The sequence below is a fragment of the Ornithorhynchus anatinus genome, chromosome 5, assembly GCF_004115215.2.
Source record: "Ornithorhynchus anatinus isolate Pmale09 chromosome 5, mOrnAna1.pri.v4, whole genome shotgun sequence".
NCBI classification, from domain to species: Eukaryota; Metazoa; Chordata; class Mammalia; order Monotremata; family Ornithorhynchidae; genus Ornithorhynchus; species Ornithorhynchus anatinus.
Genome location: NC_041732.1, coordinates 31333736 through 31346839, shown reverse-complemented (window position 1 = coordinate 31346839; position 13104 = coordinate 31333736). Strand labels below are relative to the sequence as shown.

Genomic DNA, 13104 nt, shown 5'->3' with positions numbered 1-13104 from the left:
ACACAGCAAAGATATTGGTTTGGTTGTTTCAGGAACAAAATGTGGAGATGGAAAGGTAATGATAATAATAATAACAATAGTAATAATAATAATGAGTGCTACTACATAAACTACAAGGGGTAGATATACTATAGGTAGATCTGACACAGTCCCTGTCCTACAAGGGGTTCACTGTCTAAGGGGGAGTAAGAACAGGTCCACTAAGGGTAAAAAGTCAATTCAAAAGTCTTATCATTTAGGTAGTCCTTTACCCAGACCCTCCTTTTCCCAGGAGACTGCACAGTGTATAGAATTTGGAAGAGTGCAGAATGTTTAATATCATGGTGCATTGCCATAACAGAGAAGCTGAGTGGCTTAGTGGAAAGATCACAGGCTTGGGAGTCAGAGGACGTGGGTTCTAATTCTGGCTCCGCCACTTATCTATTGTGTGACCTTGGGCAAGCCGCTTAACTTCTCTGTGCCTCGTTGAGAAGCAGCATGGCTCAGTGGAAAGAGCCCGGGCTTGGGAGTCAGAGGTCATGGGTTCTTATCCCGGCTCCTCCACTTATCAGCTATGTGACTTTGGGCAAGTCACTTAACTTCTCTGGGCCTCATTTATCTCATCTGTAGAATGGGGATTGACTGTGAGCCCCACGTGGGACAACCCGATTACCTTGTTTTGAGAAGCAGCGTGGCTCAGTGGAAAGAACCTGGGCTTGGGAGTCCGAGGTCATGGGTTCGAATCCCAGCTCTCCCACTTGTCAGTTGTGTGACTGTGGGCAAGTCGCTTCACTTTTCTGTGCCTCAGTTACCTCATCTGTAAAATGGGGATTAAGACTGTGAGCCTCATGTGGGACAACCTGATTACCCTGTATCTCCCCCAGCACTTAGAACAGTGCTCTGCACATAGTAAGTGCTTAACAAATACCAACATTATTATTTACCTCATCTGTAAAATGGGGATTGACTGTGAGCCCCACGTGGGACAACCTGATTACCTTGTATCTACCCCAGTGCTTAGAAAAGTGCTTGGCACATAGTAAGCGGTTAACAAATACCATAATAATAATAATTATTATTATAACAGCAAACCTAAAAGGATTTCCTCTACTAGAATTCAGTCACACCAAAAGTGACCAATTGTCCCAATCACAGCTAGATAGTCGTACCTTTTGGGGTACGATCCTGCCACCCCAGGCCTAAGGGACATGGCTTTTGTCTGGGGAGGTGGGAGAAAACCCCCCTGGTGCAGTAGTAGTTGAGACAGGATTACCCTCCCCCATCATTAATAGTATTTCTGGAGTGCCTCCTTTATTCCATAGAAACATTCCTCTTGAAGGGCATCAGTGATCTTCTTCTTGCCAAATTCAATGGCCTCTGCTACTTACTAATCCTCCTCAACCTCAGCTGACTTCAACACTGTCAACCACCCCCAGGAAATGTTATCTAATAATAATAATGATAATAATGTTGGTATTTGTTAAGCGCTTACTATGTGCCGAGCACTGTTCTAAGTGCTGGGGTAGACACAGGAGAATCAGGTTGTCCCATGTGGGGTTCACAGTCTTAATCCCCATTTTACAGATGAGGTAACTGAGGCACAGAGAAGTTAAGTGACCTGTCCACAATCACACAGCTGACAAGTGGCAGAGCCGGAATTCAAACCCATGACCTCTGACTCCAAAGCCCGGCCTCTTTCCACTGAGCCACGCTGCTTCTCTATTATCTGACCTTGGCTTCACTGACACTGTCCTCTCCTGGTTCTCCTCCTATTTCTCTGGACACTCATTCTCAATCTCTTTCATGGGGTCCTCCTCTTCTTCCCACCCCTTAACCGTGGAAGTCCCTCAGGGTTCAGTTCTGGGTCCCCTTTTATTCTCCATCTATACCCCCTCTCGTGGAGAACTCATTTGCTCCCTTGGCTTCAACTATGATCTCTATGCAGATGATTCCCAAATCTACATCCCTAACCCTGATCTCTCTCCTTCTCTGCAGTTTGGCATTTCCTCCTGCCTTCAGGACATCTTTATTTGGAAGTCCCCCTCACACCTCAAGCTTAACATGTCCAAAACAGAATTTATCTTCCCACCAAACCCTGTCCTTCCCATGACTTTCCCATCACTGTAAACGGCACCACCCTCCTGCCTCACAAGCCCATAACCTTGGTGTTTTCCTCGACTCATCTTTATCATTCAACCCACATATTCTGTGGGTTGAAAATCCTGTGAGTTCATCCTTCACAACATCGCTAAAATCCACCCTTTCCTCTCCATCCAAAATGCACCTTAATACAAGCACTTAGGTTAACCTGACTTGATTACTTCATCAGTATCCTTGCTGACCTCCCTACCTCCTGTCTCTCTCCATTCCAGTCCATAGTTCACTCTGCTGCCAGATCATTTCTCTACAAAGCCATTCAGTCCATGTTTTCCCACTCCTCAAGAACCTCCAGCGGTTGCCCATCCACTTCCACATCAAACAGAAGCTCCAAACCACAGGCTTTAAAGCACTCAGTCACCTTGTTTTTGTTTGATGGTACTTGTTAAGCATTTACTATGTGTCAAACACTCTTCTAAGTCTGGAGTAGGTACAAGTCAATTATGTCAGACATAGTCCCTGTCCTACATGGGGCTCATAGTCTCAAGTGGAGGGAGAACAGGGGAGAAACATTCATTTATTCAATCACATTTATTGAGTGCTTACTATGTGCAGAGCACTGTACTAACCGCTCGGTAAAGTACAATACCATAGTAAACAGTGACATTCCCTGCCCACAACGAGCTCACCGTCTAGAGCAGGGGAGACAGACATCAATACAAATAAATAAAATTACAGATAAATACATAAGTGCTTTGGAGCTAGGAGCAGGGAAGAGCAAAGGAAGCAAGTCAGGACAATGCGGATGGGACTGGGAGATGAGGGAGATGGGGATTAGTCTGGGAAGGCCTCTTGGAGGAGATGTGCCTTTAATAAGGCTTTGAAGCAAGGGAGAGTGGTTGTCTGTAGGATTAGAAGAGGGAAGGCGCTCCAGGCCAAAGGCAGGACGTGAAATCAAGGCACAGTGAGGAGGTTATTTGAGGAAACTGAGACACAGAGAAGTTAAGTGACTTGCCTAGGTCACACAGCAAGGAATTGGCAGAGCTGGAATTAGAGCCCAGGTCCTCTGACTCCCAGGCCCATGCCCTTTCCACTGGGCCACACTGCTTCCTTTGCTCATTCCTACTTTACCTCCCTGATTCCCTACTACAACTCTGCCTACATGCTTCACTTCTCTAATGCCAACCCTATTCACTGTACCTTGATTTTATCTAATTCACTGGCAATATCTCACCTACTTCCCCTCCTCTGACCTGTAACACCCTCCCTCTTCATATCTGACAGACACTCCTCCCAACTTCAAAGACTTATTATAAGCTCATGATCTCCAAAAGGTCTTACCTGATAAAGCCCTCATTTCCTCTTCTCCCTCTACCTTTTGTGTCACTCTTGCACTTGGATTTGCACCCTTTATTCATCCCTATCAGCTCCACAGCACTTATGTACATATCTGTAATTTATTCATATTAACATCTGTATCCCACTTTAGACTGTACGTTTATTGTGGGACAGGAACTTGTGTACCAAACTGTACATACTGGCGTACTGTATTCTCCTAAGGACTTAGTACAGTGCTCTCCACACAGTAAACACTCAATACATATGATTGATTGAATGCAGAGTACTAAACTAATTTCTTGGGAGAGTACGAAAATTAGAAGACACGATTCCTGCTCTTGAGAAACTTATGATATAGCAGGGGAAACAGACACTTAAATAAGTTACCGATGGAGGGGGTAACATTGTACATAGGTGCTACAGGAGCTGTGGTAGTTTAGGTTGTTAGGACGTGGTGAAGTGGTAGGTATGGGGATATAGGGTGGGGAGATTATAGATTCATTCATTCATTCAATCCTATTTATTGAGTGCTTACTGTATGCAGAGCACTGAACTAAGCTCTTGGAAAGTACAATTCGGCAACAAATAGAGGCAATCCCTACCCAACAACGTGCTCATAGTCTAGAAGGGGGGAGACAGACAACAAAACGGAACAAAACAAGTAGACAGGCAACAACAGCATCAATATAAATAAATAGAATTATAGATATATACACATCATTAATAAAATAAATAGAATAAGAAATATGTACATATATATACAAGTGCTGTGGGGTGGGGTGTAGAGCAGAGGGAAGGAGGCAGGGTGATGGGGAGGGAAGGAGGAGGAGAGAAAAAGAGGCTCGGTCTGGGAAGGGCTCCTGGAGGAGGTGAGCTTTCAGTAGGGCTTTGAAGGGGGGAAATGTGCTAGTTTCGTGGATGTCAGGAGAGAGGGCATTCCAGGCCAGAGGTAGGACATGGGCCAGGAAGACTGTAATTCCTGGAGGTATAATTTTAATGGGACTTTGAAGATGGGGAGAGCAGTGGTCTGTCAGATAAGAAGGGGGAGGGAGTCCCAGACAGCAGGGAGGGCTTCAGTCATAGGAGAGATGAGAACAAGGAACATGGAGTAAATTAGCTTCTCCTCTTCTTCAGTGTTAACAGTAACTGCCACTGCCATGACTAATGGGGCTGGTGATAAAAATCTTCCTGTAATACAAGTCAGTCAGTCAATCATATTTATTGAACACTTACTGTGGGCAGAGCACTGTACTAAGCACTTGGGAGAGTACAATATAACTGTGTAACAGGCACATTCCCTGCCCACAATGAGCTTACAGTATAGAGGGGGAGAAAAGCATCACCAGGATACACAGAAACTTCTACCCCTGGTGGGAGGTGTGGTCACCTGACTGTGACCATTGACACTGGCCTCAGACTAATAATAATATAATAATAATTGTGGTATTTGATAAATCCTAGTAAGTGAAAGTGTTTAAAATAAAAATTAAGTGGTTACTATGTGCCAAGCACTGTACTGAGTACTGGGATAGATTCAAGCTAATCAGATTGGACACACTCCATGTCCCACATAAGGCTTGTCTTAATCCTCATATTACAGATAAGGTAATTAAGCCATAGAGAAGTTAAGAGAGTTGCCCAGGGTCATCCAGAAGACAAGTAGCAAGCTGGGATTAGGACCCAGGTCCTTCTGACTCCCAGACCTGTGCTCTTTGCTGATTAAGTGTTTCTCTTCAATTAACATTGAATTTTCATATACTCTACAGAACAGATGTGATTTTCTAAAGAAAATTAAAAGGCTAAGGCACCACGTTAGATGACTTCTTGGTTTTGCAGTTTTAGAATTCAACTCTGAAAAAGTTTCTAAATTGAAAGTAGATGGCCCCCTCCCTTTCATATCTAGTATTTCACTTTCAGGTTCACATCTGGTATTTCACTTTCAGGTATGCAGCAATGGGGAATGTGTGGATATTGAGAGAGCCTACAAATTGACAAATTGTTCCAGCCATTGTAAAGGACATGTGGTAAGTTTGCCAGAAAATTTTAAGTTAAAGAGCCGTCAGATGTCAACTCTGCGCACTCACCTCACATCCTGTAAGATTTTAAGCTGCTTGTCAAGAGGTTATCGAAGTATTTTGAAGGGCCATTACATGACTGGCTACACGATCAGATGTCATTTACTTGATTCAGTAAGATGTTTTCTCTGATGGACACAGGATTCCACCCTAGATTTTGACTAGCACTTACTTTTCCAAAGCACTATTAACATTATTCACTCATTTTGTCCTCAGAACATCCCTGAGAGATAAGGAAGAGGAAATAATATTCCTATTTAATAATGGTGGTATTTATTAAGCGCTTACTATGTGCAAAGCACTGTTCTAAGCGCTGGGGGGATACAAGTTGAACAGGTTGTCCCACGTGAGGCTCACAGTTTTTAATCCCTATTTTACAGATGAGGTCAGAAGCAGAGGCTCGGGGGGTATAAGACACGAGTGTGATGTAGATAAGAGAGGTTTAGTTGGATTATGAATATGTCTGGGTGTCTTATCAAATTTACCAATCCCTAGTAGAAGGGATTGAACTAACTCAACATTAAAGCAGTGTGGTTTAGTAGATAGAGAATGGGCCTGGGAGTAAGAAGGACCTGACTTCTAATCCTGGCTCCACCATGTGTCTGCTGTGTGACCTTGGGCCAGTCATTTCACTTCTCTGTGACTCAGTTACCTCATCTGTAAAATGGAGACTAGGACTTCTGCCCCTTGTGGGATACTGAGTGGGTCCAATGTGATCAGCTTGTATCTACCCCAGTGCTGACACACAGTAAACACTTTACAAATACCATTAAAAAAAATGTGCCTCTAACTTGGAAGGAGGACTGGGTCCCTCCCTCTGGAGCTTCAAAGAAAGTCCTTTCTTCCTCTTCATCAGCACTACCTCTGGTCTCAAGATCAATCAGGAACTGATATAAACCTCTCCTTTATGGGATCATCTTGAAAGAATTCATCTGATTAAAACATCAAAGTGCAAAGTGTGCTGATCCATCATGGATCTGCCCAGAGTAAATAAGCAATTTGCCTAAAATCACACAGCAGGCTAACAGCCAAGATAAAGATGCACTCGGGAATATTTTTCATGCATCCCAAATGAAGAGTAAGAGAGGCTCATTTTTAGAAGGAATTTTCTCTTAGTTCACAAGCAACCAAGTCTTTCTGGGATAGACCAAGAGAATCACTGCTCTTTGTTCTCCTAGGTGTGTGACCATGAACTCCATTGTCAGTGTGAAGAAAGATGGGCTCCTTCCAAATGTGAAGACCACATGGTTACTGCCAGTAAGTACCATTTGAAATGTCTTTTGCAGAGATGACAACTTTCATACATTTGAGCATCCTAACAGTTTCACATTTTCCTGCTCAGAACTGTTTCTTCCATATGTTCAGGCATGTGCCAGAAAAGAACTTAAACATTCCAAAGTGATATAATTGTAAAATATTCTCAGAGACCATGAGTTCAATAATCACTCATTAAGCAAAACTTTTAATAGCTGAAAGGTTGATGGAATAATAATCAATAATAATAACAATCAATAAAATTTATTGAGCTCTTATTGAGCTCAGCAGGCATTTGGAAGAGGGTCCAATAGAGGAAATAATCAAGTAGGGAAAGCAAGCAGGCAAATTGTTTGAAAACAAAGCAAGATAGAAAATGCATACAATGGGCAAAAGCCAGAAGTTGGAACAAGAATAAATAGGTGAAAAAATAAAGGGAATATAGTTAGTTTTCTTCTAATATGTGTTTTCATTCCACAGTTTTGCTAGAACTTTATCATATTTAATGAGGCCTACTGTGTGCAGAGCACTGTGCTATGTCCTTGACAGAGCTGAATAAAACAAATTTGGTAGACATGCTCCCTGCTCATAGGGAGCTTACAGTCTAGAGGGGGAAATGGGCATGAAAATAAATTACAGGTATGTACATAATCCATCAGGAGTATTGAGAGCTTACTGTGTTCAAGGCACTTTGCTAAACTCTTGGGAGAGTACAACAGAGTTAATAGACATGATCACTACCCTCAGAAGGTCTAGGACATCACCATATTCCCTCAGCAGAGTATGTGAAATTTAATGTCAACTGAAGAGAAACACCTAGTCAGTGAATTCAGTTTGTCAGTCAATTGCATTTATTAAGCGCTTACTTATTGAGCACCATACTAAGTGATTGTGAGAGTACAGTACAACAATATAACTGACACATTCCCTGTTCACAACGAACTGACAGTCTAGAGGGGGAAACAGACATTAATATAAATAAATAAAATTATCAATATGCACATGAGTGCTTTGGGACTGGGAGAGGGGATGAATAAAGGGAGCGAGTCAAGGTGACGCAGAAGGGTGTGGGAGAAGAGGAAAGAAGGGCTTAGTCAGGGAAGGCCTTTTGGAAGAGATGAACCTTCACTAAGGCTTTGAGGCGGGGGAGAATAATTGTCTGCCAGATATGAAAAGGGAGGGCATTCCAGGTCAGCAGCAGGATGTGGATGAGTGTTCTGCAGTGAGATAGATGAGACTGAGATACAGTGAGTAGGTTGGCATTAGAGGAGCAAAGTCTGTGGGCTGGGTTGTAATAGGAGAGCAGTGAGGTGGGGTTGAAGAGATCAACGTGATTGAGTGCTTTAAAGCCAATGGTGAGGAGTTTCTATTTGATGCAGAGGCTATTGGTCAACCACTGGAGGTTTTTGAGGAGTGGGGAAACTTGGTCTGAATGATTTTGTAGAAAAATGATCCAGGCAACAGAGTGATGTATGGACTGGAGTGGGAAGAGACAGGATGCAAGGAGGCTGATGCAGTAATCAAGATGGCATAGATAAGTGCTTGGAATAACATGGTAGCAATTTGGATGGAGAGGAAAGGGCAGATTTTAGCAATGTTGTGAAGGTGGAACTGACAGTATTTTAATAATGGACTGAATATGTGGTTTGAATGAGAGAGAGGAGTCAAGTATTACTCCAAGGTTAGGGGCTTATGAGACAGGAAGGTTTTGGTGCTATCTACCATGAAGGGAACATCCGGGGAAGGACAAGGCTTGGGTGGGAAGATACAGAGTTCTATTTTAGGCATGTTAAATTTGAGCTAACAGAGGGACATCCAAGTAGAAATGTCTTGAAGGCTGGAGAAGATGCAAGACTGCAGAGAGGGTATTAGGAATGGAGTTAGGAATGGAGAAACAGGAACATAGATTAGGTGGTTGCTAATGCTTTGTTTCAGGAGGAGGAGTTCAACAAGAGGTGTCTACCTGAATAAAATAAAATGTGATGTCTAAAGATGCATTCTGTGTATAGCGTTTGCCAAAAAAAAAGCATATTGAGCTTTGCCTTAACAGAAGCAGCATGGCTCAGTGGAAAGAGCATGGGTTTAGGAGTCAGAGGTCATGGGTTCTAATCCCTGCTCTGCTACCTGTCAGCTGTGTGACTTTGGGCAAGTCACTTAACTTCTCGGTGCCTCGGTTACCTCATCTGTAAAATGGGGATTAAGACTGTGAGCCCCACGTGGGACAATCTGATTACCCTGTCTCTACCCCAGCGCTTAGAACAGTGCTAGGCACATAGTAAGCACTTAACAAATACCAACATTATTATTATTATTATTATTATTATTAAGAATCTAACTCCTACTTATAGAAGAACTGAAGCTACATAAATTGATATATATATAAAAGCTTTAAGGATGGTTGCATATTCACAGCAACGAACAAGAACACCATGAAAGAGTAGGAAAAATTGTGTTATAGTGAGAGGAAACAAGCTGCTGGCTACAAAGCAAAGATAGAAAACTCTTCCCTCAGTTTTTCCTCATATTCAACATAATGGATTTTCAGGCCAAGTCTTGTTTGTCTCACACAGCATGGTTCAGTTTTCACAGTTTTTCTGCCTCGGAGGAAAACGGTAGCCACACACAAATGTAATTAAAACGTCACCATTCCAGGCACACTATAATATCGGCTGGGCCTCTCAGTTAATTTAGGCCAAGGAATGAGATGGTCATTCCTTTTCTGGATGCTTGGAAAGAACTTTATTCCAAAGATAGGATGCCTATTAGCCATAATCAACATCCTCAATAACTGAAATTGAGGTTATATATGCAATATATATATATGAGGTATATCTATGCAATCCTGGTGATGCTTTTTGGTCAGGGAATTGCTCATTGCGTTCTTGGACTCAACAGCTTATTTTCGGTTTCCATGGTCTGCTTTGTGCCACAACACTAAGATAGCAGAAACAGCAACATACTCATCTTTTTAGAACGTAAGAGACAGGGACTGTAACTAATACCCAACCTGTGTATCCTTTCCCAGTGCTTAATACAGTGCTCTGCACACAGTAAGCACTTAGTAAATACTATTTCTACTTTATTTTTAGAATTAGCATCCCCTGAAGTTTCATTTCCTAGCCCCCGAGTCTACTGAACTATTGGCCTCATAACAAAATAAGACCTTATTGTTCCTGATTTGATGCCTAAAAATTTCTTCCTCTAATTTTTCTTTGAAAAAATATATTGCATTTTCAGGCAGTGGCTGCTTCAGCCAGTTGGTCATTTTGTTCATTGCTTAAAGGAGAAGTTTGCTGGGGAAATGAAAGTCCTGGGGAAGATAGGTTGTAGTAGAAATGCTATTTGTCTATTAAGTGTTTACTGTGTGCAGAACAGTGAGCTGGAGAAGAGTATTCAAGTGGAAATTAAGCATGGACCCTATCAACTGAGGGGCTATGGATTAGGAGCTGGCATCAAGATTGGTCTGGTAAACTTCGAGACAGCATGACCTAGTAGTCGGACCATGGGCCTGGGAGTCAGAAGACTTGGGTTCTAATCCCAGCTCCACCAATTGCCTGCTATGTGCCCTGGGCGGGTCACTTAACGTCTCTGTGCTTCAGTTCCCTCATCTGCAAAATGGGGATTCAGTCAGTCATTCTGTAAGCCAGTCGATCGTAAGTACTGAGGGTTTATTGTTTACAGACCCCTGTACTGAGAGCTTGGGAGAGTACAACAATAAACAGACACATTCCCTGCCCACAACGAGTTTACAGTCTAGAGGGAGAGACAGACATTACTATAAATAAATTACAGATATGTATAAAAGTACTGTGGGGCTGGAAGGGAGGATGAGTAAAGGGAGCAAGTCAGAGCGATATAGAAGGGAGTGGGAGAAGAGGAAAGGAGGTCTTAGTCAGGGAAGGCCTCTTGGAGATGTGCCTTTGAATGTGGGGAGAGTAACTGTCTGTCAGATATGAGGAGGGAGGGCATTCCAGGTCAGAGGCAGGACATAGGTGAGTAGTCAGCGGTGAGGTAGACAAGATCGAGGCACAGTGAGCAGGTTAGCATTAGAGGAGCGAGGTGTATGGGCTGGGTTGTAGTAGGAGAGAAGCAAGGTGAGGTAGGAGGGGGGAAGAGGATTGAATGCTTTAAAGCCAATGGTGAGGAGTTTCTGTTTGGAATCAATACCTGTTCTCCTACATAGAATGTGCGTCCCATGTGGAACCTGATGATCTCAAATTTACCCCAACACTTAGTACAGTGGTTGACACTGTAAGCGCTCAACAAATACCATCATGGTTATTATTATTATTATTTGAGCTTCCAAGCTCTTGTGCAATGGACTGAGGCTGCTTTGTCAATATTGCAGGTTTCTCCATTGTGGCTGGGGTGCTCGTGACGGCTGCAGTCCTAACAGTGGTCATCGCACTATTAGTCTGGCATAAAATCTCAGCTAAGCAGAAGCAAGTTCAAAGGTAAATCTGCACCTTATGTAATTGAAGAGGGAAAGCATGGAACAGAACCCCCAAAAATCAATCAGTCAATCAATCAGAGGTGCTTATTGAGTGCTTAACTGGGTGCAGAACACTGGACCAGCAGAACTGGTAGGCACTTCTGAAGCACAGAGAAGCTAAGTGGCTTGTCCAAGGTCACCCAGCATGCAAATGGTGGGGCCGAGATAAGAATTCAGTTCCCAATGACTCCAGGTCTGAGTTCTTTTCAGCAGGCCACCTTGATTCCTTCTGTGTTGCTCTATAACTGTCTTTATTATTTCAGATTTCACTGCCATGGTGGCAGGCACTAATGTTCCACTGCTTCAGCCCTTTGGTTGGCAGCAGCTGCTCCTCAACCCATGTGAATCCAGGCTGGGTAGCGACACAGTACCTGGCCTGGCCCTCGGCCTCAGCCAGGTCTTGCCCTTTGCTTCTCCCCACTGCCCATCCCCACCTCCTGGAGGAAGTGCTTCTCTCTGTCACTCACCCCCAACCTCCCATACTCTGGGGAACAACAGCTCTCTGCCAACTGGCCTCAGCTTTCTCTATTCCCCATTGGAGAAACATCTACTCTCTGCTATTTACCCCCACCCCATTCTGGGGGAACTCCTTCCTGCTCTCCGCTACTCTCCCCCAACCTTCTCTCCTCCCTGCCTGAGAACCTTAGCTCTCTGCCATTCATCCCCCCACCCACCAAGGGAACACCTGCTTGCTCTCTGCTACCTACCCCCAACATTCTCCCCTCCCAACTAGGAAACTTCATCAACTCTCTACCACTCACACCCAAACCATCCACCCCTTCAGCCCCACAGAACTCTTGCTTGCTTTTTCCAGGCAAAGGAATTGTTTTTGACCTGCAGCTCTCAGCCACATTGTGTGGTGAGTGTGGGTGACCTTTCATGTGGTAGACACCAGTCAGGTTCAAGACACCTACTATTGGCCTCTGGACTTACACCAAGAGAAGCCAAGCCCCATGTCTTGAAGGGCCACAAACCCAAAATACAATACGGCCACAATCCACAGAACAAAAAAAAATTCCTTTAGCCGGAACTCTTGCTCACTTTCACCCAATCTAAGGATGACCGGGCTAAGGGAACATTAACAACTCAAGATGTTCTTGCTCCAGACAGCCCAGTGCCATATCTGGAATTGACAATGAGGGATACGCTTGGCCTGAACCCCAGATGAATGGACCACAAGATCTGCCACATGGCCTTCCCACAGAAGTAAGAAATGGGTAACAGCCGAGGGAGAACCCTTTACTCCTTTTTGAACAAAATAATACTCCTTAGCCCTCCCCTCCATCCTGCCTAAGTTCCTTCTGGTATGCCAGGTCCAGCTTCAGACAGGAGGCTGCCCAGAACTAAGAAAATTCCTCCCTCCCTCTCCTTATGATGTCATCATATGACACAACAGTGAGTTGAGTTGGAGGCTCAGGGTGATGTAAAAGATGTCCCCCCTCACTTCAGAGACACTGCAATCCCTCTCAGGTTCCTGAGAACCTAGCCGATGCTTCTGACTTGGGGGGAAGGAAACTGAAACTTTCAAATCATAACAATAATAATTGTGGTATTTGTTAAGCCCTTACTATATGCCACGCGCTGTACTAAGCCCTTGGGGTAAATACAAGGTCCCACATGGGGCTCACAGGCTAAACAGGAGGGAGAACAGGTATCGAATACTCATTTTGCAGATGAGGGAACTGAGGCACAGAGAAGTTAAGTGATTCGCCCATAGTCACACAACAGGTAAGTGGCAGAGCTGGGATTAGAACCCAGGGCCTCTGACTAAAACTCCCAAGCGGGTACTCTTTCCACTAGACATCGCTGTTTCCTCACTGAACATGTGCCCTGGGTCAGCTATCTCACTTGCTGGCTGGTTTGACGAGG

At 43.9% G+C, this 13104-nt stretch overlaps 1 protein-coding gene across 1 annotated transcript in view; it reads left to right on the top strand.

Annotated features, from left to right (window-relative positions):
* Window positions 1-6896, top strand: part of ADAM7 (ADAM metallopeptidase domain 7) — a 39941-nt gene extending 33045 nt beyond the window's left edge. Inside the window, exons 17-19 of the mRNA XM_039912203.1 lie at window positions 5358-5603; window positions 6668-6746; window positions 6832-6896. Of these exons, the coding sequence (XP_039768137.1) occupies window positions 5358-5603; window positions 6668-6746; window positions 6832-6896 (390 nt within the window). The remainder of the gene's footprint in view (window positions 1-5357; window positions 5604-6667; window positions 6747-6831) is intronic.
* Window positions 6897-13104: the final 6208 nt, after the last annotated feature.